This window comes from Stenella coeruleoalba, assembly GCF_951394435.1.
Source record: "Stenella coeruleoalba genome assembly, chromosome: 19".
Taxonomy (NCBI): domain Eukaryota; kingdom Metazoa; phylum Chordata; class Mammalia; order Artiodactyla; family Delphinidae; genus Stenella; species Stenella coeruleoalba.
The window spans coordinates 6,048,348-6,074,401 of NC_137165.1; the positions used below are offsets into that span (position 1 = coordinate 6,048,348).

General features: G+C 43.5%; 1 protein-coding gene across 1 annotated transcript in view; it reads right to left on the reverse strand.

Annotated features, from left to right (window-relative positions):
* DNAH9 (dynein axonemal heavy chain 9) overlaps positions 1 to 26,054 on the reverse strand; it is a 300,193-nt gene that overhangs the window by 40,250 nt on the left and 233,889 nt on the right. Inside the window, exons 53-60 of the mRNA XM_079903920.1 lie at positions 25,358 to 25,593; positions 21,598 to 21,720; positions 20,400 to 20,604; positions 18,547 to 18,711; positions 13,336 to 13,476; positions 10,990 to 11,160; positions 9,099 to 9,221; positions 570 to 763 (exon numbers count right to left, since the gene is read on the reverse strand). Coding sequence (XP_079760046.1) covers positions 570 to 763; positions 9,099 to 9,221; positions 10,990 to 11,160; positions 13,336 to 13,476; positions 18,547 to 18,711; positions 20,400 to 20,604; positions 21,598 to 21,720; positions 25,358 to 25,593 — 1,358 coding nt within the window. The remainder of the gene's footprint in view (positions 1 to 569; positions 764 to 9,098; positions 9,222 to 10,989; positions 11,161 to 13,335; positions 13,477 to 18,546; positions 18,712 to 20,399; positions 20,605 to 21,597; positions 21,721 to 25,357; positions 25,594 to 26,054) is intronic.

Consider the following 26,054-nt stretch of genomic DNA (forward strand, 5'->3'; position numbering starts at 1 on the left):
CAGGATCTCACTAGGTGGGCCCTCAATGCCGCTTGGAATTCTTTGAGTTTCCCTGGTCAGCAGTCTCCCATTTTTTTCACAGATCCTATTTCAGATCTTTTGCACACTCCTCAAATCTCCAACCCTGCCACCTCCCCTTTCACACAAACGCAGCGAGATCTTGCTTCCTGCTCCTCAGAGGGAGTGGAAGTCGTGAGACAAAACCTTGCTCAATTTTCTGCCATGCTTTTACCACCTCTGCTGCAGTCACACCCACCTCTCTCTGTCTTTCGTAATGAAAGGGGTGCTCTTCCCGCCAAGGGTGATCTTTCCATCTGTTCTCTGGATCTCACATCTCCTGCCACATTACATGTTATCTGCCTCCTTCCCAGTGCTGATACTGATGACCACCTCTTCCCAAAGGGTCCACTTAGATATTAAGACAATACATGGCAAACACAGAGCAACAGGCCTCATGGGATTTTGGTTGTTGGTACAAAGGCTCCCATCAAGATAAACTTGTGGCCTTTGTGCTCAGCCCTGCCGGTCTGGCCACACCCATCCTGGCTTCACCACCACCCTGTCCCTACCTCATGGCATAGGTCATCCGGTCAGGCCGCATGGCTCTCATCATGCAGAGGCGCTGCAGGCCTGTCTTGTTCTTCCACTCCTGGGGGAACTTCTCCTTCTCGGGACATTCTGATTCGACAAACTTTTTCCAGCCCTTGGCGGATCCCTCAATGTCCCGATCCAGATTATAGAATTCTTCCATTGATGAAAGTGCCTGAAAAATGTCAGGGAATCTTGCTCTGAAATGCAGTTTCTCCAGAAAGCTGTCATCTGTGTTGTGTTGGGGGTTGGCGGGGGGCAAGGCAGTATTATAGACATAATTCTGTCTCGTTTATACTCTTTTCTGGAGTCTTGAATCTTCCCGCCCAGTAAACTCAAGGTAGAGGAAGGATTTTGATCAGCTTACCGTCAGCAAACTGTCCCAATAATATGCAAGGTTGGGAAATGCTCAGCTGTGGAGACCAAGCAGCACCTCCCTCGAGGATACTGCTGGGAAGAGGGACAAGAAGGGATGCTGGGATTTTTCTGGTCCTGGAGCCCAGACACTTGAAGTCAGTGACTCTTCTCTTTCATTCCCATACTCACTCTGCCAGCAACGCCTGTCAATTCCTCTCACAAAATGTCTCTAGAATCACTGACTTTGTGTTAATGCCAACTTTAACATTTCTCTGTGTCACCTGCTTCCCTAAGCATTAAATCCCAAGGCATAACATGTGAATCAAATCTCTTCATTTAGGGCTTCCCCCCAATCCATCCAGCTAACCAAGTGGCCCATTTCCTCCCTCCTCTGTCCACACACATCTGCCCTCAGCCCTGGAAATGTGCCAGACGATCTCCCAACTTGGTGCCTTGTTCACACTAGTTTCATCACAGGAGTGGTCCTGTTCTCTTCTCCACCAAATTCCACTCCTTTCCTTTCTTGCACTGGTCACGATTGTTTGTCAAGGTTCTACAAGTTGTTAAAGTCCAGTCCAAAATCAGTCACGTCCACCTCTCTAACCTGGAACGCACAGCCCTCCTACCCTTCTTTTGTGGACCACTTGGAACTACTCACAGGGTTGGTAATTTCCAAAATTTACAAACAGCTCATGCAACTCAATAACAAAAAAACAAACAACCCAATCCAAAAATGGGCAGAAGACCTAAATAGACATTTCTCCAAAGAAGATATACAGATTGCCAACAAACACATGAAAGAATGCTCAACATCATTAATCATTAGAGAAATGCAAATCAAAACTACAATGAGATATCATCTCACACCAGTCAGAATGGCCATCATCAAAAAATCTAGAAACGATAAATGCTGGAGAGGGTGTGGAGAAAAGGGAACACTCTTGCACTGCTGGTGGGAATGTGAATTGGTACAGCCACTATGGAGAACAGTATGGAGGTTCCTTAAAAAACTACAAATAGAACTACCATATGATCCAGCAATCCCACTACTGGGCATATACCCTGAGAAAACCATAATTCAAAAAGAGTCATGTACCAAAATGTTCATTGCAGCTCTATTTACAATAGCCCGGAGATGGAAACAACTTAAGTGCCCATCTTTGGATGAATGGATAAAGAAGATGTGGCACATATATACAATGGAATATTACTCAGCCATAAAAAGAAACGAAACTGAGCTATTTGTAGTGAGGTGGATAGACCTAGAGTCTGTCATACAGAGTGAAGTAAGTCAGAAAGAGAAAGACAAATACCGTATGCTAACACATATATATGGAATTTAAGGAAAAAATATGTCATGAAGAACCTAGGGGTAAGACAGGAATAAAGACACAGACCTACTAGAGAACAGACTTGAGGATACGGGGAGGGGGAAGGGTGAGCTGTGACAAAGCGAGAGAGAGGCATGGACATATATACACTACTAAACATAAAACAGATAGCTAGCGGGAAGCAGCCGCATAGCACAGGGAGATCAGCTCGGTGCTTTGTGACTGCTTGGAGGGGTGGGATAGGGAGGGTGGGAGGGAGGGAGACACAAGAGGGAAGAGATATGGGAACATACGTATATGTATAACTGATTCACTTTGTTATAAAGCAGAAACTAACACACCATTGTAAAGCAATTATACCCCAATAAAGATGTTAAAAAAAAAAAAAAAGGATGTGTGACTGCTGATCACTTTAAAGCCATACCCCTCCCTCTTCCTCTTCTGCTCCACTCCAGGACAAGCTGACAGGTAAGCCTGGGTGCTCCCTCCTTTGGTGCCGAAGGGAAGTTGTATCGTGCAAGCCCCGCCCCACTCCCCAACGACCAGAACACCCGCAAGGCACCTCTTTTCCGGGCTCTCTCAAGCCGATTTCAGACTGCTTGGGAGCTCCCCTGCTCTCCCCAGAAAGTCTCATTATGTGAATAATAAACTCTTTCGTGCCTTCTAGTTATGCGCAAGGCGTCATCAGTCTGGACATGGGAACCGCATTTTGGGTGGGGTCCATCCTGTTTCTTCAGAGTGCCCACGTAAACGTTACTCAGGCGGTCGCTTACCTGCAGCCTTTCTGTGGTCACTCAACTCCACTTGTGTGTTGATCTCTCTAATGAGATTAAAAGCTAGACTGTCTCCAAAGCACCTACTGCAGTGCCATCAATTTTAAGGAATCCTCCATTCTTGTTATGTGAAATCATTCATTCATTTGATATTTATTGGATGCCTGCTACATGCCAGGTACTTGGGAATACAAATGTGAACCAAACAAATACACTTGTCTTCGGGGAGCTTACAATCCTAAGAGAAAGAGATGAGGGAGGCCTTAGTAGGGATGCAGAATTCTGCTGGGCAGAGAGAGAGGTAGAGGGAAGGGCAGGGCATTTCATGGGGAAGGGTCCACAGAGTCCAAGTCTGGAGTGGGGAGGGTGTGGGGCATGGTAGAAGGCAGTGTGACTGTGGAGGACGGGTCTACAGGTGACAAGTGGGAGGTCAGGCTGGAGAAGGACACGTGCACTTGACCTGGGCTCGCCCAGCCTCTTCTCCCATGTGGAGGAACACATGTCCAGTCCTTAAGTGCCCTTTCACGTGGGCTCTGTGGCTTCCTAATTTCACCCTTAGCATGCAGAGCAGGGAACACACCAGTCATTGTGCTGAGAAGTGGCGTGGAGTGGCACGGGGGATGGCGGAGGAGGCACCAGGAGACGAGAGCTCTGCTCTCGACGTCACCTCTTATGAGCCTCTTATGACGCGGAGTCTGTTTTTAAACCTTTGTGGGCTTTGACTTTTTCATTTGGAAAATGAGGCCAAGTAACCGTTGTCTGCATAGCTCATACTCTAATGTAGATACAAGTGCTTTGAAGACTATAAAGCCCCTCTGTGCTTTTCTGGGCTCCTACAGTTACTGAATTGCAATTGCTGGTTTCCTTGTCTGGGACTCCCACAAGATTGTGGGTTCCCTGCGGGCAAGAGCTTTCTGAGCTGTCTCTGTACGCCTCAGGCCTAGCAGGCTGCCTGGCGCTTAGGAAGCGCTCCATTAATAAAGTTTGACATCTGGGCGGCCAGTGGGAGGGCCCTTGACAGGCTGAGAAAAGCTGCAGCTGCGGTGATTATTTCCCTCTGTGCCGAGGACCAAACTTTCCTCTTCTTTCAGGCTGCCACTTCACCCCTCTTCCCAGCTTGCATCACCATTAACCCTCCTGCAGTCCCATTACCCACCCCTGGTGTCACCACAAAACTGAGGAAATTACACGGTGATCAGGGCTCCCAGCTACCGTGGCTGGGTCTGAAACACGCTTTCTTGAAGCTCTGGGTTGAACACAGTTGCAATGTTTAATCTTCCAAATGAGGAAAAGGGATTTCTAACGTTCTAATAAGCTAAATGGAAATGACTAATTAACCTAATTACATTGGACTGGGTAGCAAAGTACAACTGTGCTAAATTGGCATTCAGAGAGGTAGCCAGGGGCCTTTTCAAAGGCTAACAATGCCCGGTACCACAGATGAGATTCTTTAATGAAGAAGAGAACATGCTGACAGACCAAAAGTGATCAGCAAGGTAATGGCATTGTATGTCTTGCTTCTAAGATCCCTTGGTACTCTGAACTTATTTACAAAACAGAAATAGAGTCACAGATATAGAAAACAAACTTACGGTTACCAGGGGGAATGGGGGGGAGGGATAAATAGGGAGATTGGGATTGACAGATAACACACCACTCTATATAAAATAGATAACTAATAAGGACCTACTGTATAGCACAGGGAACTCTTCTCAATACTCTGTAATGGGCTATATGGAAAAAGAATCTAAAAATGAGTGGATATATGTATATGTATAACTGATTCATTTTGCTGTGCAGCAGAAACTAACATAATATTGTAAATCAACTATACTCCAATAAAAATTTTTTAAGTAAAAAAAAAAAAAGAAGAAGAGAACATGCCCATTACCTAAAAGTTTAACATTTGATGAGACTTTAAAAATCCTTACAGAGGGTACTAATAAAAGCAGGATTTGATCACAAAGATTTCATTCATCACCTGCGTATTAGATCTTCTGGGGAAACAGGGCAATCAATCTTCCTCATCAGACAGGGTGTTTCAAAAAATTTGTTTTATCATGTCCTGTTCAATTATACTTCCTTTGTTTCTTTAGGCTAAAAGCCAACTGAACACTTAAAAAGAGCATTCGTCAGAGGGCGCACGCTGCATTGTGTTTCACCTGCCCACGTCCTGCACTGGGCTGGAGATGGATGGGGCTGGACATGGCTGCTCCGGTAACAAAACTCAGAGAGAAAGATAAAGCTTCACTCATTTGCAGAAACCTTTGAACAGCCAGATGAGCTTAGACCGCAAAACAAAACCAAAAAGCAAAGCAAACCAAAGGGGGATGGAACCAAATTGCACCAAGTCACTTTCGGAGTTGAGCTACGGAAAATGAAAGCAGTGAAGAGTGCTTTTGAATCACTTATTCTTTATGACTTTTGCTGCAGATGGCTTTGTGGGATAACAGAGAGAAAAGCAACTGGACTGAGCCCAACTTGGCAACTCACCATTCCTCAAAGGTTTTCCTTCAATGGACAAATTCTATCAGGCACAGCCCATGTCAACCACAGCATATATACACCTTATAGCTGGGTAATTAATAACCATAACTGTGATAAGGTGAACTGTATGCCCCAGAAAGATATGTTGAAGAAGTAGCCTCCCAGATTTCTGAATGTGATCTTATTTGGGAATAAATAGGCTCTTTGCAGGTGTGATCCTGTTAAGATGAGGTCAGGAGGGTGGGCTCTGATCCATTGTGACTGATGCTCTTATAAAAAGAGAAGAGACGCAGAGACACAGAGGGAAGACGGCCATGTAGGGACCGTGGAGACGGAGGCAGAGATCTGAGTGGTCCTGCCACAAAGCAGGAGTGCCTGGGGCTTCCAGAAGCTGGAAGAGGCAAGAAAGGGTCTTCTCCCTGAGGCTCTGGAGGGAGCATGACCTGCCAACATCTTAATTTCACACTTCTAGCCTCCAGAACTCTGGCGGAATAAATGCTGTGTTTTTAAGCCACCCAGCCTGTGGCACTTTGTTATGGCCATTGTAGGAGACAAATAGAACAGCCATAACCCCAACCATAATCGGTTTCCATTTACTGAACATTTATGTGTCTGGCATAACAGATAAGGAAACAGAGATAACCTGTCAGAGGCCACACACACTCAAACCTGAACCTGAACCCAGGAATGTCTGACTCCAGAGCCTGGGTTAACTGGTCCATCTCCATCATTGCTCCAGTTCTGCAAATGGGCTCATTTAGAACTGCTTCCCAGAATTTATTTTCCATACGAGCATCAGACTCTGAGTCATTATTCTCAAGCTCTGGGGCCATACTTCCCAGCAGGTGGCCATTGGCCACATGTGAGTATTGAGCAAATGAAATGTGACCAGTATGACTGAAGAACAGGATTTTTATTTGCATTTTATTTATTTATGTTTTTTAAAAAATTTAACACATTTATTCTGTTTTTTGGTATAGTCGATTTTTTCTTCATGTTATTTATTTAGTTATTTGTTTACTTTTTTACAAATTTTAACACATTTATTCTTTATTTGTTAATTTTAATTATTTTAAAATTTAAGTTTAGAAACTGGAAATTGCTTTAGTAATTGGAGAACTTTGAAGTATGTTTGAAACAACTTGGGTATATGAATCAAATGTTTTAACTCTAAATTTTATAAAATCTAAATTCAAATCAAGTATTTCTGATGAAGATTTAGCATTGAATTGATATGTGTTATAAGTGCAAAAAATACACACCAGAATTCAGACTTTTACAAAAATATAAAATATTTCACTTATAACTTTTGTGACAGTTACATATTAAAATGATAATATTTTTGCTGTATTGGGTTAAGGAAAATATATTATTAAAATTACTTTCATCAATTTCATTTTACATTTTTTTCATTTTGCATTTTTAATGTGGCTACTAGAAAAATTTAAATGACACATGTGACGTGCAATATAGTTCTTTTGGACAGTGCTACTCTAGATTGCATCTATTCATTCATATCTTATCTTATGTAGCCTAGAAAAGCTGATGGTTTTCCACACATATGCTCTGCACTTATTATAATTATTCTTAGGCATTTTATAACTTTGTGATTTTTGGTTGCTATTGTGAATGGAGTTCCGCTTTGTTTCTTTCCCAACATATTATTCTCCTTCTCATTTGCCAGACTGGGTTCAGAATGACAAACGGAGCTAATATATAAAAAATCACACCTCTATTATTTAGATCAGGGGTCAGAAAACTGTGGCCTGCAGGGACAATCTGGCCCACCATCTGTGTTTGTAAATAAAGTTTTATTGGAACTCAGCCATTTCCATTTGCTTACCTATGGTGTGTGACTTTGGCAGAGTTGAATAGCTGTGACAGAGTGTGGCCCTCAAAGCCTAGATATTTGCTATGTGACCCTGTGCAGAAAAAGTTTGATGACTCTTGATTTAGACATAGCCCTAAAGATGATTAAAAGAAGAGCTACAGACTCTGAAAAAAAGTTAGAAAAACATTTTGGGCAATGGCAGCATTTCCCAAGATGACTCCTTTGAAGAGGGCAGCACGTACATAAATGATTAAGTGCTGGGGTTTTGTTATAAAGTAAATCAACTTGGATGGATCTCAAGGGAGTTACGCTGAGTGATCAAGCCAGTCCCCAAAGGTTACATACTGTATAATTCCATTTATATAACATCCTTGAAACGACAAAATTATACAAATGGAGTACAGATTAGTGGTTGCCAGGCATTAGGAATTGGGGGAGGGAGGAGGTTGTTGTTTCTATAACAGGGTGACATACACACCAGACGGAGTTTTCTGGGTCTTGACTGTGGTGGTGATTACATGATAAATGTGTGTGATAAAACTGAACACACACACACACGTGCATGAAAAACAGGTGTAATCAGAATAGAGTAGTGGATTGTATCAATGTCAGCTTCCTGGATGTGATATTGTGCTACAGGAAAGCTAGATGTGACCACTGTGGGGAATGGGGTACAAAGAATCTCTGTTATTTATTATAATTGCACGTGAATCATTGTCTCAAAAAATTTTAGAAAAAGAGAGACAATCATATTACTTCAGACTCAGACTTCCTTGTGCTACAGAACATGTAGGAAAGCCAACAGACATGGAAGGTTATAAATAGGATTCACTTTGTGCAGGTGCCATCTTCACACGGCAACAGCACCTGCCGTGGGGCTCCTGCAGGTGGGGACTGGACCTCCTCCCACCTGGAGAGTGCGTCTAGACTCTGGGGCTGGTGGTCACCCGGTCCACGCTTACTGCTCAGCCCTGTGAATGCAGGCGTGGTCCCTACTGAAAGGAGCTCATAGCTTGTGATCTTTTTGATGTTCGTAGAATCCCAATGAAACTAAGCTAGATAACATGGAAGGAAGATGGATTTTGCCATCAGACAGACCAGAACTCGATTCCTGGATCTGCTGCTTATAAGATGAATGATCTCACTTTTCTTACATGTTAAGTGGGAAAAAGTAATACCTATTGCCCAGGTGAACATGAGAATAAAATAAGGTAGTGAAGTTTTAAGGTGCTCGATAAATGTGAGCTATTATTAACCACTGAGAACCCCAGGCTGGAACGCGTTCCTTGCTTTGATGCCGTCAGGACCCACGGGGAGATGGACGGCTGGCAGAGGCCTGGCACCTGTCCACTCCACGGAAATGCTTGCGCAGCGTCTCCACCCCAGCCCTGGCCTCACAGAGGAGCCCGCATTCCGGCCCTGAGCGCTGGCAGGTGGAAGGCAGCTCCGCTGAGTCAGAAACACTCACAGGGTCCTTCTGTTCCCTAACATCCTGGAGGCAAAGCCCACGCACAAGTACACGCACCTGCTCCTGCTCTGCAAAGCCTTCCCCGTAGGCCTGGGAAGGGGGAGTGCTGCCATGGGGTGCAGACAAAGGGACGGACGCACCAATGTTTAACACAGCTCATGGTGAGCCCCCAAACACACCCCTGCTGGTTTCCTGGGGACAAATGTCAGGAAAACACTCCAGGAGAGGAGAACGTGACTTTCTCCCTAGGGGCTGGTACTGACCTTGATGCCACCCCAGGCCTGATGGGAGAGGAACTCCACGGGACTGGTGACGTCTGTCTGCACTGGAGATCGAAGCAGGAAGTCCAACTCTGCTGCACTGACTTCCTGGTTCAGGAGGAGAATCTGCAATGTGGGAGGACAGTGCTGCAGTTCTGTAGCTGGCGGCAGTCATGGGTCCCAGAGATCTCTGGGGTTGTCACTCAGTGTAACTAGTGCCACTTCTAACGCTAGAGCCCGCCTGTCGATTTTGGTTGTTGAAAGAGGATGAAGTGGGAGAAAGTGTATGTCTGTGCAAATCACCTCTGGGTGCAACTGACTTCACCCCAAATATCAGCATGAGTTAAATGCACACAGTGAATAACTGTATCTTGTCAAGCAAGGACTTCATGGATCCATCATAAATGTCATGAAGTACCTTCCTACAATCTCACAGAGAAGATGACACATGCAAATGCCATGATTTGAGGAGGCTGTCAAAGTAACGGATGAACACATGCGAAATAGAAGTGCACATGTGAATCAGCACTGCTAACGGTGTTCCAGAACGGGGGAGTGGCCAGCAGGCAGGGGCGGGGGATGAATTTGGCTCAACTTTCTCTAAGTGGTCCTGAATTGGGTTTTAGAGATGCTAAGCGATGGGAAGATTTAGACAAGATTTCCGTGGGGCGGGGGCAGTGGAAAGTGCAGAGGCTTGGGGGGGAATCAGTGCGGTGCGTTGGGCAGGTGGTGCAAAGCACTCGGCTGGGTTAGAACTAAAAATTCACGCTGAGAGGCGCTCAGGAAATTGTTCTGCTCCTTTCAGATGGCATTCTCCGCTGAAAACTTACAGATGGGAATACTCACGAAGAAAAAATAATTTGGTTAGTTTGAGGAAAAGTCTTTTAAGGAGAAAACAGGCTAGAAATAGCAGGTGAGGTGAAGAAGCCCTTGTAAAACAAGGTTGAAATATTTATGAGGGAAGTGGAGTGAGAGCTGGGGGTGGAAGCTCCTTAGGGTTTGGGGTAAATGAGTGGCAGGAGGGAAATGTGTCTGTGCTGGGGCTCAAGTTCCTTCTGTGATGGCCAAGCTGTCATCTGGGCTGGAGAGGGGAACACAGAGGGTGAGAGGGATAAGTCACACTAACATTCCCCCGTGAATTTAGGCTTCGGAACGTGCAAACAGAGTCAGCGCAGGAGTGATTATGGAATATCTGACTTTTAGAATTGGAAGAGACCTACAGGATAATCTGGTCTGTGCTTCTAATTTATATATGAAAAAAAAATCCCAATCCTAAATGATTAGATAGATGCAAGGGAATAAATTTCCATGGTTTTCTGATGTTGAGAATAAGCAGAAGGCAAGGGTTTCTTATTAACACTGGAAGCGCTGATGCTCTCAAGCCTTTGAGAACCAGCGTTCTTAAGGAGTTTTCTAAGGCCAACGCTGCTATGGCTATAGAAGGACATTTGCAATGTCTTATTCTGGGGGAAGGTTTGGACATTAAACTTGCAACCTTAAAGGTAAATAAATAATTAGGGATACTCTAACAAAGTTCTTACTGCATCTCAAAAAGTATCTAGTTATTAGTAGGGCCATTCAGTTTCATCCTCAGTGCTAGTTGGGATTGATTGGTAGTGGCTGCTGGAGGGCTCTGTTGAGGAGGATCTTAGATCATCCAGGATCACCAAGAAAAAGTAAAATGGTTGATTAAGCACGTCTGCCATGAGTGGGACAATGGTGGGGGCAGCATGTGTGCACCATATTGGACCTTCTTATCTGATGCCTCTGCTTAGAGCGCAAAAGTCTTCACAGACAATGGAAACTGATGTTAAGAGAAGAAAGTTTCTTTACACCTGCTGGTTGGGCATATACAGTGACCTGTTTTCTGGAAATTTCTTCAATCCACTTTTACCTGAAAGGTGAGCTGGGAAAGGTAGGTCAGCTTATCACACTCAAAGAGCCCACGGGTGGTGTACTGGTACATAGAGAAGGTGATGCTGTCTATTAGATTGGCCACCCGTTCCTTGAGGCTCTCATCGGGAGCAGCCTTCTCCACAGCCTTCTGGAAGACGATGTTGAAGGCCTGGGGACAGGAGGCAGGACACTGGTAATTTACACAGCTCTGTGTATGTAGCTAGTAGTACTACCTGTGATGAGTATTATGATTTGCCAGCCACAGAAATGTTTTCCCAGCATAATCTGCCAAGAAGGTACAGTGGCAACAAGAAAACTCTTGTCTTAGTTTGCTAAGCTCGTCTTAATTGGCTCATATAAATTACTACGTTGTCACAAAGTGGGCAAAGCTATGGGGCATATAGAGAAGAGCCGACAGTTTAAGTCAGTGAAAACTAAATGTCCAGTGGCCAAAATAATTAAATTAAATCCAATAAGTTTTGTTGGAAAGTAAACACAGTCAAGGATAACCAGTTAGGATGGATGATTCTATCCTCTAGGTCAGCCATCCCCAACATTTTTGGCACCAGTTTCGTGGAAGACAGATTTTCCCCAGATGGGGGGTGGTGGGGTGGGGGGTGGTTCAGGCGGTAATGCGAGCGATGGGGAGCGGCAGATGAAGCTTTGCTTGCTCGCCTGCCGTTCACCTCCTGCTGTGTGGCCTGGTTCCTAACAGGCCGCGGACCAGGGGGTTGGGGATCCCTGCATCTAGATTATAAAATTCCCGATGGTACATTCAATATCATGTACAACTTTGCTGTCTAGAAGAGACCCTTGTACATAATAGGCACGCAGAATATTTTCAATTAATTACTTTTCCTTTTGGTAATGATCAGAACATCAGGTGTTCCTTGTTTTTCTTTCTAGTAATTCTGCATCGTTTGGTGAGTCCACTTACATGTGCTTTTTTCTTATGGACCCTTGCTGCAATGGTGGGAGCAGAGCCTGCTTTGGTTACATTTTCTGAACTATACATTATGGGTATAATATGAAATAAAAATCATATGAATCAATTTTCCATTGTTTTAAACTTAGATATAGACTATTTATAAAAAATTAATATTAGGAATGCTGCATTTTGAATGTGATATGAATAGAATGAATCATTAAAGAAAATAAAAATTAAGATATAATTGGGTCTTTTCAATTTTTGGCTATGCAGATTTCCAGTCTTCTTGGTTTTTTTTGTTTGTTTTGTTTTGTTTGTTTTGAACACATATTTTCATGTGCCTCATCTAATCTCCTTTTGTCAGAAAGAGTCACTGAGGTGGATTTCAACTACTCTCAGAACTATGGAAGTGATCCCGTAGTTATTAGGCTTATCATGCTAACTTTTATACTGTTTTAAAATCTTTTATAATTCTTTCATATGGGGCTTTGGCCTGAATATAATGCCAAGTATTGGATTTCATTTATAAACATAAAATATTACAAACACAGTTCACTTAATCTGCAGAGACTCTGAGTTGAGGGAAGGGGATTGGGACAGGATGGAATGCCATCTCCAACTGAATGAGTTCCAGGTAGTGGAGGCCCTCACCTCATCCCCACACCCTGGCCTCCATATGGCAGCTGAGCTTCACAGAATGAGGTGTGTGCTCTGAATGTGTGTGTGTGTGTCTCCTCTCTGTTTGTTGGGTTAAACCAGAGAAGTTGTTCAGAAATGCTCCACACTCCCTAAGGCCTCTTCAGTTGTGGTCGTTTGGTGAATGCCTTAGGGGAGAAAGATATACTTTCAGAGATGTACTTAAAATTTACAGGTCTTTATTTTTTCATGAGTAAGATAAGCTTAGTCAGCACTTACAATTTGCTAACGTCTTTGGTTTTAGAAATATCTCAGTAACCATAAAGCAGTAGCTTTGAGGATATTAGGGTAATAAGGAAAGTAATTTAAAGTTGGACTATTATCATGGCCTGCTTTGGTTTTAACTGATAAAAATGACATGCACATTTGATCATCCCGATTAGATTTTAAGCTCTTTGGGGCAGGGGTCACTTCTCATGTTTCTTGGTATCCTCTTCCACACTTTCAGTAAGCATAGTTCCTGCTGTAATATATGTACTTAGTGAGTGAGGCCAAGACCTGCTGTGGTCTCTCCTGCTGTTCTAGCCAAATAACCAATGAGTCATGAAAGACCCAATTAAGGAGACGAGGACTGTAAGGCAATGTAGCTGCTCTCCTGGATTTGATCTTAAACAGCTGCCACAGCTAATGAAACACATAGATAAACCCTCATGGAGAGCTGCACTGGCGGTATTACACTGCTGAATTATGACTATTCAGAAAATTCCAGGTGTAAGTCACCTTGAGAGAAAATTGGTACATCGGGTGGATCCTGCTGAGGTCATTCATGATGAAGTAGAGCAGAGAGGCCCGGGCAGCTGCCGGCCGATAGTGTTCCCGGGCCTCGTTGATGTTCACCTCCGTCACCTTGGCCTCCTGCACCTGTTAGAAAAATCAATAGTGGTCCATTGTTCAAACCAACCAGGGCTACCTGAGAATCAGCGTGGCCTCTCTGTGTAAGCACATTGTGTCTGTGTGTGCGGTGGGTGGACCGGGATGGGGGGAGCAGCTAGAGGGTAGAAAGCTGCCATGGTTTTCCTTAACTGAGCTTGAGTGAGGAAGAGATGACACACTCCTAGTCCTTCACAAGGTGAAAGTGTCAGCCCCTCCAGTGGGGACATGTGGGAGATACACACAAACACACACACACACACACAACTTGAAAAATAAGCCAGAATTCTAGGCAATGGAATCCAGTAAAAGCAGCATACTCTAATTTTCTGTTTTCTTAATTTTTATGAGTTAATATGTAAATTCACAAAGAAGATCTCTTTCAATGGAGGTCTATTTTCAGAAAATTTATCGGAGGTAAAAATGAGAAAAGAGACCTAAGCATCAGACAGGGATTCTGTAAGAACATGCTATTAAATACAACCTCAGTATGACCTGTCATGCTCCAGCATAGAGTGAAACTACTGATAATTCATGAGAGTCCTGCAGGAAAAAAACAATGATCACTACTGAAGATGAGCTCTCAATAAACAATTACAAACTTCAGGAGGAAGTGTTACCAAAGGGGACAATTAGAAGACCCCCTACCTCCCCCGCCAAAAAAAAATCCCAGAAAGATTAGCATCCCAAGAGCAGAAGATGATTGAACTACCTACCATTAGCTAATTGTGTTTAAAAGCAGTAGAGATAAAAGAAAGCATAAAATCAGGACATTATAAAAAAAACAGACATTATCTGAAAAAGAACTAAATAGAACTTCTAAAAACAAGAATACAGTTATTAAAATGGAAAACTCAGTGACTGGTTAAATAATGGACTTGAGTTGAAAGAGAATAAGCAAACTAAAAGATAAATTCTGAGGAAATTGTTACACAAGCAGCTCAGAGAGAAATAAAGATGGAAAATGTGTAAAAGAGGTTGAGACTTGGCAGATAAAATGAAAAGATTTAAAATACATCTAAAAAAAAAAGAAAAAAAATACGTCTAACAGAAATGAGTACAGAATAGAGAAAGAGAGGCAATATTTGAGCTATAATAGTTAAGAATTTTCCAAAATTGATTAAAGACCAGAGGTTTTACTTTGAAGAAGCAGTCAATATCAAAGACAGCTTACTATCCACAGGCTGCTGAAGAAGCAATTATTTGTTTCAATCAGAAGAAAACTGAATCCAAAAGGAATAAATGAGATGCAAGAATTTCTTAAATATACGGTCAATCTAAATAACAAAGCCTGCTGGGGACTTCCCCCGTGGTCCAGGGTTAAGACTCCATGCTTCCACTACAGGGGGCACAGGTTGGATCCCTGGTCAGGGAACTAAGATCCCACATGCCGTGTGGTGCGGCCCAAAAAAATATATTATAAAAAAATAACAAAGACTATAAAAAACATAATCAGTTTGGAAGTAGTAGATAAAAGCAAGGTGGAACTAAAGTGTTATAAAACAGTAGCAGAAGATGGACAAAATGACCAAGTATTCTAACGTCCTAATATTGTTTTGGAAGAGGCTAGATATAGTGCTTAATTTTAGACTTTGTTAAGTCAATACATATATTGTTAAGTCACCTATAAAATGAAATATATTTCTCATATATAAATGAAACAAGGTTAATTAATAAAATAGAGTAAATAACTTTAAAATCAGCAAAGGATTAAAGAGGACGATAAAGAAAAATCAAGAAAGGAGAAAAAATAAACAAAAAGCATGGTTAAAAGAAAGTACAAATTGAGATAGTAGAAAGAAATCCAACTATATCAGTAATGTTAGTAAATGTAAATTGGCCAAATTCAGTAGTTAAAAGACAAAGATTCTCAGGATGGAGTGGAATGGAATAAAAATCACATAATTGCTCAGATTGTGTTACCACAGATTCACACTGTCCGTGCTCACCTGGGTCCTTAATGCTGTGCATTAATCTATGTCCTTAGTCAACTTTCATTCTCGTCTCCCACGACAACTATTGTAAACCTTCACTCCTTTCCCCAAGCACCCTACGTCACCACCATCCCCTCATTCTAAGCAGATGACCATGACTATGACTCATGCTTTCACAGATGTATTGTATAGGGACCATTAGGAAGGAGTTTCCTTAATTCTGCCTTCCCTCCCACTCCCTTAATTTTCTGACCCCCCTGACCCCATTGCTCACATTGACTTATGGACCATTTGTAGATTCATGTTTGCCCCCTCTCCCCCATTATATTGGAATTAACTCTCCATATTTCTAAAGATAAGCTCTTCATCAGTGACCTGAATTACATTTCCCCTGATTTCTTATGTACCCCATTGTACTGATCACTACTTCTCATTTCTGTACATTCAACTCTTCTTCTCAATGGCTCCTTTTCCTTTACAATCCATGCATCCTCCAATGTCCAGCTAGGATCTTAGTAAGCTCAGTCTCTGCCATCTTGGAGAAAAATCCTCCAAGGATGCTATGCCCTCCTTAAGTTACAATCCTTTCTCTTTCTACCATTTTATAGTCTGGCTTCTTTAAAGAGTTGTCTATACTCACTTCCCCTTTCTCAGCTCCCATTTACTCTCATTCTAAGGCAGTCTGGCTTCTGCTTCTGCTACTTCATGGAAACCATTCTCCTCAAGATTATTGATAACTCCTTTTTGCAAAATTCAGTGGATACATCTCAGCTGTATCTTATTTGCGTTCTCAGCGTCATTTGACACCACTGACATCCCTTCCTGAAATGCTTTCTTTCATAATGCCTTATTTACCTGCCTTTCCTCCCACCTCCACTCTATTCCATGCTTTCCATCTTCTGTACTTTTCCTGAAATGTATTAATATACTTCAGTGCTCTATTCCCAGTCTTATCACTGCACACACACCTCCCAGGAGACTTCATCCACTCCTAAAGTTTCAACAATCAACTACTCACTAAAAAGTCTCAGCACTCTATCACCAGCCAAGATCATATATCCCAAAACCCACAGGATGTTCTCATGTGCATGGCCCAGAGGCATTTCAAACTCAACATGACATAAACTAAAATCATCATTTCTTCTCACCCCCAAATCCACTTATGCTCTCTTCTCTCAGGTGTTGGCACCAATACCTATCTAGATGTTTATTCTTGGAACTGAGACATTTCCTCGACAATACTTTTATCCATATATAATCATATCCAATCAGTTAATAAGTTTTCCAATTCTATCTCCTTGAAGTTGCCCATAGCTCTTGAATTTGCCCACTTCTTTGTACCATCACTGCCAGCCCTACTTCAGAATGCCATCACTTCTAATCTGAATTACTGTACCTCCTCCTGCTTTCTCTGCCTCCTGCTTCCCCAAGCTCTCCTCTGGATTGGAGCTGGAGTGATCTTCCTAAAGCACAGATCTGATCATGTTACTCTCTTGTCTAAAGAGGGAAAAAAACCCACCTCTTTTAGGAACCCTAACTCCCATCTACAGCCCACACTTCTTAGCATGGTCTACAAAATCCTTTGTGATGGAGCCAGCCTCCCTTTCATGCCTCATCTCCAGTGACTACTTCCATCCCCTCTACAATCTCTCAATGTTCCACTCATACTAAAGGGAAACATCCTTCTACCGCTAACCCAACATGGGTTGAGTGCTCTTCCTCTGTGTGTTCATGACTCTCCATGCTTCCTCTCCCACAGCCCTCATCACAGTTTTGTAATTGCCTGTCCTTCTCCCTTAGAGGACCAGGTTCTGGAAGCCTGGGATTCTTGGCCTCCTTGTGGTACCCCCACCTTCTGCCATGGAATTTGGAATATAACAGCTTCCAACCAAGTATTCATTGGATGAATGAATGAGAAAAAGAAGACAAAAAGAAAAGAAACAACAAAAGAATAAAAGGCTGCATACAAAAAGCCTGGCACACAGCAGGTGCTCAATAATTGTTCATTGACTTTAAAGAAAAGGATAAAGAAAGAGAGGAGGTCCATTCCGTCTCTGACCTTCTCCCTCTGTGTGAGTTGGGCTCTGTTCCCCCATCTCTCCTGCCCAGGGCAGTGGAGCTTCTACCATAATTGTTTTACAAACTTTGCATGCCCCTCTCTAGAGACGTGGAGGCCGTAGAGAACCAGCAGTAAAACCTGGTGGTCACACAGCGACTGAGGAGACAAGGCGAGGCTGGACCTTCCACCTTTCAGTCTCTCATTCCAGCCTTAGTTGTCTGTTATCTCAGAGTGAGTAGGACCTGGTTTGCCTGCCCTGCCCATCATTACTTTTCATTTTTCCTAACTTGTCCCTACCTCAAACAAAGTCTTATTTCTCATATTTGGAGAAATCCCAATAAACTGACAATAAAGGTATTCCTTCAAAGGTGCATCATTCCTGGACACTGTTACAGACATGCTTATCCTGCTCAGAACCAGTAACTTACTTCCTCTTCTGGTCCAAGAGCAGGACTGAGAATGTGAAAGGGCCCCTGTAGGGTCAGCAGTCTGCTGGGGAAGGGCAGACTTTTATTCCCGCAAGGGGGAATAAAAGTCTCCCGAACTGTGAAACAAAGGAAGGAAGCTATATGCTAAGTAGTTTCGCAGGATGATACCGGTTTTTTTTTTTTTTGAGAGCTGAGTTTCCCTGGACGTCGTTGAAGTTTTCCCATTAAAATCAGACTTGCGAGCTTTTGGCAGGCTGTGAGTTTTCTCGGGGTGCAATCATGCCTGAACCAGCCAACTTGTACAACAGTGTGATTCCTTAGCTTCAGGGCAATTCCATGGACTCACTGAGGTAGTCAGTGTGAGCGACTATTTCCTGCACAGAACACGAGGCCCTGCACAGATGTAAGTACTCGTCAAACGTTTGTGGAGTAGAGCTGTCAAGAGCATTTCCCAGGAGATGGGGGCACTCCGTAACGCAGGATGTGAGGTAGTCATTTCAGGAATCCTGCCTAGCTTGACTTTCTGGGAGACACTCAGGAAGATGGAAGAGCCACCTGTTACTCTTTTGTTCCCCTAGAAGTCGGACTCAGGGAGCAGGAGGAGGGCCTCTGTCCGCCAGCCTAGGCTGCCAGGTCTTACCTTTTTCTCAACTTCCGCAGCGGTCTGCTTGGTGATCTCAAGGTTCTCCAACAAGGCCGTTTCTCCCAGGAAGTTCCCAGAGGCCGAGGAAAGGCGAGAAAGCAGGTTGTCTTCTAATGTTTTGAGGGTGATTTTGAAGCCATTCTGCTGCTTCGTGAGATCTGACTGCAAATATCACATAAGGGAGAGTCAGGTGTAGAAGCCCAGAGCATCCTGTTCTCGGGGTAGGTCTGAATAGATAAAGGGTTATGGGCCAGAATCCCTTCCCTTAGCAAACTGGAAGCAGGATAGCAGAGTGCTCGGGACCACAAGCAGACAAAATCAGCAGGTGACCTGAACCCCAACTGTACCAGTTACTAGTCATGTGACCTTGGGCTGAGTTACCTCTTAACATGTCATAACCTCAGCTGGGTTAACCCTGGCCCTACTCGTAGGAGTGCTGTACAAGGCTTAACACAATGCTGGGACACGGTCTAGTCACTAAATGGAAGTTATTTCTGGGAATAGTTAGAGGGTGGGGTCAAGTTTTACTTCTCTGGAAGGTCCTGTCTATCACCACTTTGCTGGCCCCCAAGGGAAGAGCTCTCCTATAGATGACCTTAAAAAAAACAACCAACTAGAAATGGTTTTATACAGTTTCAACAAGATGATCGCAGGAGCCCCCCTTAAGGCTGGAGCGGGGCCTTGGTATCCAGGCAGATCTTACCTCCTCTCCCTTTCTGATTGTTCGGTTCTACGTCCTAAAGCACTGGGCACCCTCTTACTGTGGGTAGGCGCACATGTAACCTCAGGCAGCTGCGCTTTCTCTGCTCTTGTACCGCCTGGGATTATTGCCTTTGGATCCATGGAAAGAACACTTCTTGTTGGAGGCCCCAGCCACAGTCACCCCTGGCCTATCTTCTGTTTCTTAAAAACACATGCCTCCATCTTGCTTTATAACCAGAATTCACTCTTCTCTCTGCTGCGGGTGCTCTGAACCAAAGGCTCATGCCACCCCCTCATAGAATCTTTTTCTGACCTTTCCAATTTAAATTAGCCCCCTGGCACTCTAATATCCCCCTGCTTTTATAATCTAATCGTGTCTAAGGAGATGGGAAAAGGATACTATTTGCTATGGACAAAAGTGTGCCCGCCCCCAAGTTCATATGTTGAAGCCCTAACTCCCCTCCCCCATGTGACTGTATTGGAGGTGGAGGTAATTAAGGTTAAATGAGGTCATGAGGATGGGGTCCTCATGGTGGGATTAGTGCCCTTATAAGCGGAGACATCAGAGAGCTTGCTCTCTCTGCACACACAAGGAAGAGGTCTATGAGTACATGGTGAGACAGTGGCCACCTACCAGCCAGGAAGAGAGGTCTCACCAGAAACTGGACCCCTAACTCAGACTTCCAGCTTCCAGACTGTGAGAAAATAAATGTCTGCTGCTCAAGCCACACAGTCTATGGTACTTTGTGATGGCAGCCCAAGCTGATTAAGACGCTACCCTAAAGTGGCTGAATCCGTTTCTACTGCCCTTGCAGAACTGAACCCCACTTAGTTCTGGACACAGATGCGGAGCACATGTGGTGAGAGGCCCAAACATGTTCCTGTACAGCCTGTGCCAGTCCTGCTCTTGGACAGGAGTGTGGGTTCTCCCAGCTGCCTCCTGCCTCCTGTTCTTCAGCCTGCTCTATCCTGTTTCCCAGTAGGGTGTTCCAGGTGGCTGGATGGTGCTGGCACTCCTCCGAGCTCTAGTGAAACCATGCTGCTCAGCTTCTGGAGGAACAGTCCCACCTATCCCAGAGTGGGGCACAAGGCAAGGTCTGGTGGCAGGGCATCTCCTTCCTCCCTTCCTTGCTGGGTACCTGACGCACCTTCAGCTTCTCCAGGTCTGGCCTCTCCATGCTGACCACAGCGGCCAGCAGCTGGTCCTCCAGGCCGTCCCTGGTCACAGTGAAGTTGATTAGGGTGGCCTGAGCCTGCAGCTCGGGTTGGTAGTGAGGATTGGCCAGCTTGGTGTGAAGGATGAGCCGGAACTTGGGATTGTACTCACACTCTTTGTCTCCGATTTTAATGAACCTGGAACACAAGGGCTCATGTGAAGGTGGAGTGCCTTCCTGTGAGCTTTGGTCAGGGACAGAATCCTAGACGGGTTTTTTTTGCAAAATCACAGCAAACAATATTGCCATACTCAGATGACTCCTCCCGAGCATGTCTAGGTTGAGCCCTCAGGCAGGGAACAGGGGTGGAGGGTGACAGACCTTCTCCCACAGCCACCACATCTGATTTTGCGGGCACAGCTGGAGGAAGAGCCACTCACTTTGTGGTCCGTGTACGTGAGTGCATTATGGAACGTTTCCAGCAGATGGCAGTAAAGCATTTGCAGGAAGGGGAACCTTCTTAGAGTTTGCACGAAGGTGATTTATAGGCTAGCAATAGGGCTTACTTTGTCTCATGGCTGATGGAGCATTACTTCTACGGGTGAAAATCGTTAATTAAGTAAATAAGCACGTCCTAAGGACTTGAAAAGGCGGCTTATGGCCTGGGCAGTGGGTGAGGCTCCCTTCTGATAATTCTCACCCCCCTCCTATGTGCCTGTGGCCCTTGTCCTGCCCCTCTTCTCCTCCTCCTCCTCCTCCCAGACTCTTGCTGAGCCCTGATCAGCCACCAGCACCCAGCCCTGATCGGCCACCAGCACCACCAACAGGGGTTCATCAAGCTGACAAAGCACTGAGCTCTCAGAACTCAGACGACTGCCTTAGATGAACTGCTCACGGTTCAAAGTCAGACTGCTTTTTCACCACCTTCCCTCTAACGCTGCTCTAGACTAGTGCACTGGGGTCGTTGAGCAGCAAGCCAGTGAGCTGGCTGATGGAAGTTCCTCTGGAACTGCCTCTAGGGCATGAGGGCAGCTAAATGTTCCTCTTCTGGCAGAATGAAAGGTGTGCTTCAGGGGGCCTACTTGATGTGAGCTGAGGAGAGGAAGTTCTAGGTGGAGCGGGTCTGTGCACAGCTCTACCAGGGGTCGTGAACCAGCCCCTCAGAAGGGCCAGCAGTATAGCTGGGTCTCACCGTCCTTTCTTAACGCCTTCTCTCCCAAGCAGGGGTCCCAGCACAGGATCGATGGACTCCTCTAGGTTTTCAATCAGCACCACCTCCCCAGCTTCCAGGGCACGCTCGACAGTTTGAAGGTAGCTGAGGAGACAGGTGGGCGGAGTAAGCCTGCATCAAGGGGTGGACTGGAGACAGTCAACAGGCAGCCGTGGCCCTGAAGCACAGCAGTAAACTTGGAGGCACTGCTATCTGAGATGACGTCAGACAGCTGGCATATTTTTCTCTATCTAAAATGATATTTATGTGATCTGAACTATTTCTTATAAAAAGGGAAAAGTGACAAAATGCAAAAAAGAATAGGAAAATTAACTGTCATCCTTGTGTCATTTACATTTTGGTATTGCCTGTAGATGTTTGGATATATTTTCAAGTTTATTATTACTATTTCTATTTATTTTATATTATTTATATTTTTATTTATGTCTGTATTTATATTTATGTTTATTTTTATTTGATCCATGTAGCTCATTTGTTTTATAACAAAATGGTTTTTGTGCATAAAATGTAAACATTTTCCCATGTCATTAAATATTCTTCTATAATAATATTTATGTGCCTGGGTATTAGACTGTATTGATACACCTTAATTTATTTAACAATCAATTACCAAAAGCTAGGCTATTTTTAATTTTTCAATATTATGTAGAGTTTAACAAGCACATAAAAAATTGATTTCCCCTAAATAGATTTATAAGTTCAATGTGATTCCAATTCACACAATAAATAACAATATAACTTTATAAACCTTGACCAAAAATCTTAAAGTTAATCTAAAAGAAAACAATGAGAATGCTTTTTTAAAAAAAATAAAAGATCATGAAGAATAAGAAGAGGGACTCACATTAGCTGATAATAAAATATTTCTTATAATTTCAACAATACAGATATGTAGAAAGAAGTCTTAAAGAATATCATACATCAAAAGTTGGGAGTGTTGGGAAAAAATGATGAATTATAGGGCCTATTTATTTCTTTGGGTAACTCCCCTCACCTTCTTTTTTTACTGATGATATATTACTTTTGTAATGAGAAATGCCACAATAAATGTTACTAAATATAAAACGAAATAATTAAAGGCTGGTATAGTATTGTATAAATAGAAAAGAATAAAAGCTAATAAAATATTTTAATATAGAGTAAAATGTCATCTCTAATTAATTGGAGAAAGGATGGAGAATTTAATAAATGGTATTGGAACCATGGCTAACCACTTGAAAAGTGAAAATTAGGTCTGTAACTTATATAGTACCTGAAAATATATTTCAGGTGATTGGATTTTAGTGTAAAAAGAAAACCATAAAAAACCATAAAAAATCTTCTATATGAATATTTATATAATTTCTGGACAGAAAAAAGAATTTTCTAAATATGATTTATAGAAGAAATGTGACATATCTGACCAAAAAAAAAAGTTGTAGTATGTCAGACCTCACAAAATTAAAAGGCAAATGACACCCTTGAACACTTTTCCATTCACTGATGAAGGGAGATTACACTTAACAGTCTTAACCCATACTATCTATAATGTAATATTTGTGTTCAAATAATACACAACAAATCTAGAAAATCACCCAATAGAACAGTAATCAAGGGACATGAACAGAGAATTAATTACTATATGTCAGGCACTATTTTCAGTACTATGGATATAAGAATGAGTAAAAAGAACAAATACTTGTGTCTAAAATGCAGTTATTGGTCAATTAGAGAGGAATATTTTAATCAAAGTTTGAAGGGAAGGCCAGGATTAGATTACCATGACTGATGACACAGATAAAACTATGTTGTGTCCTACCACGGCATTCATTTCCCACCTGCCCTCTCTATAAGAAAGGATCCATCCGGATATTCAACATGTGATTTAACTATTTTCTGAACATCGCATGCTTGATTTAAACAACCGTGGGTGGTCTGGACCCCTGGACAAGCATGTTTGGGACATGTGGCCAGGGCAGCAAGCCTCACGCTGGTGGTTGTATGTTAAGAGTGGATAAACGTGGGCTTTGAAGTGAAGACCACCTCGGTTCCAATACTGCCTCCATTAATTTTTAAAAATTTTAACTATTTTTAAACTGTGGTAGACTATTGTCTACTACAGCCCCTGGGACCACCATTCTACTTTCTGTCTCTATGAATTTGTCTACTCTAGGGACCTTATGTAAGTGGAACTGTACAGTAGTTGTCCTTTTATGACTGGCTTATTTACTTGGCACATTCATCTCAAGGTTCGCCCATGCTGTAGCATAGGACAGAATTTCCTTCCTTTTCAAGGCTGAATAATATTTCATTGTATTGATACACCACATTCTGTTTATCCATTCATCTGTTGATGGTCACTTGGATTACCTTCTACCATTTGGCTAGGCTACCATTGCCTTTAAAACTGTGTACTCTTGGGGAAATTACTTAACTTGTGTGAAACTCTATTTCCTGAAATGAGAAAATGGTACCAATAACACTAACCTCATTGGTCGTGTGGATTAAAAAGCATTTGAGGTAAAGCTCCTAACACCAAGACCAACACATATCGACCACCTAATAAGTGATCTCTGGCCCTCTCCCTCCTGTTCATTGCCCCATCCTATTTTTCTCATGTCTCCTAGAGATACAGAACAAGAATTGAGAACTGAACCTACAAAACTAAGTTATAACAGAGTGAATGAAGCAGTGGGGGGAGAGGAGCTGAGGCCCATGAAGTGCAGTGGGTGCTGGTCAGACATTCTCCCTGTTGTTCATGTCCCTTGACGTGTGCAGTAACTCCCCCACCATGTACGGATAAAGCCACATGGCAGGTGCAAATGGTTCCAAAGGTTCCATAACTATCTCAGCTGCTAAGCACCCCACTGCAAATGTCCCATCGTTCCTCAGGAGAGAGACGCTTTACGTTCTCTGTGGTTCTGGGGCAGAGGTAGGAACAAAGGGTAGAAGAGAGCTACGAGAGGCAGTTTTTGACTAAATGTGAGAAAGACTGTAAAACACAGAGCTGTCTGACAATGGAATAGGGTGCTTGGGAAGCAGGAAGTATTCCAGGAGAGATGGGAGGGTGAACCCCTGGGCTGGTGGAAGAAGGACTCAGGAATGGGTCGGGAGGCTGACGCTTATGATTTCTAATGAGAAAGGAAAGCACATGTTATACTGAGTGAAGCAAGTCGGACAGAGAAAGACAAATATCATATGATATCACTTATATGTGGGATCTAAAACAATGGTACAAATGAACTTATTTACCAAACAGAAATAGAGTCACAAATGTAGAAAATAAACTTATAGTTACCAGGGGGGAAAGGGGGGAGGGACAAATTGGGAGATTGGGATTGACATATACACACTACTGTATATAAAAAGATAGCAATAAGGACCTACTGTGTAGCACAGGGAACTCTACTCAATACTCTGTAATGACCTATATGGGAAAAGAATCTAAAAAAAAGTGGAGATATGTATCCACTTTGCTGTACAGCAGAAACTAACACAACATTGTAAACCAACTGTACTCCAATAAAAATAAAGATAAAAATATGAAAAAGAAAGAAAAGCAGAGACCCAGTACCCAAGCATCTCTCACTGAGACATTTCCTAAAGTGAGAGGAAAAACAGGAGAAAACTCCTGGAGGAACCAGGAGGATAGAAACAACCCACAGCGGCTTAAAACCTGCTCATCAGATTTTTTCCCTCTGCATAAACGGCAAGGTGGGAACTTCTGTGCACAGCCACCTACCCCTTCTGGCCAATCTGGGTGACCTGGAGGTCCTTGCCATACTTGTTCTTGATCCATTTAACGCCTTGTAGCTGAGGGTCCACCATGAGTGGCCAGCGCTCGCAGCTGAGGAGGATGGTGGCATTCTCCGTGGACATGCGGTCTGCAGGGAGGCCCTCATTCTGCCAGGCAGCCACGTCGGCATCATCCGTCAGCATCCTCAGGGGATCTAGGTTGGGGGTCACTGGGATGGGAACCTGGTGGCGAAGAAAGGTCACACACGCTCAGAACAGAAGCATGCGCTCTCAGCTGGGGTGGGGTCTGCAGCTCACTCAAAGGACAGAACTCCTCTAAAAGAAGGACCAAAATCCCCCTGAGGAGCACTTTCCTGGCTGTGTCATTACTCCTGGAAGCAGGTTTTCTTAACGTCCTGATAGTCTTTTTTCTCTTGATCGATGAACAGCAGCAGAGATTCTGCCCGTGTCATCCTCTGTTCTTCAGTACATTCACCCAAGTCAAATGTCTACCATAGATCATTTGTATCTTAATCAACAGCCTCCATCGCCCTCACCCATGTTAGCAGGGTCACTTCCTGCTACATTTCTATGCTTCACAGACCAGGCCCACACCAGCCCGTACTGACCACCCTCTCCTCTCAGCATCACCACTTGCTGCTGATGCCCAGCTTTCAAAGGACTGCAGACGCTCCCCTTCCCCC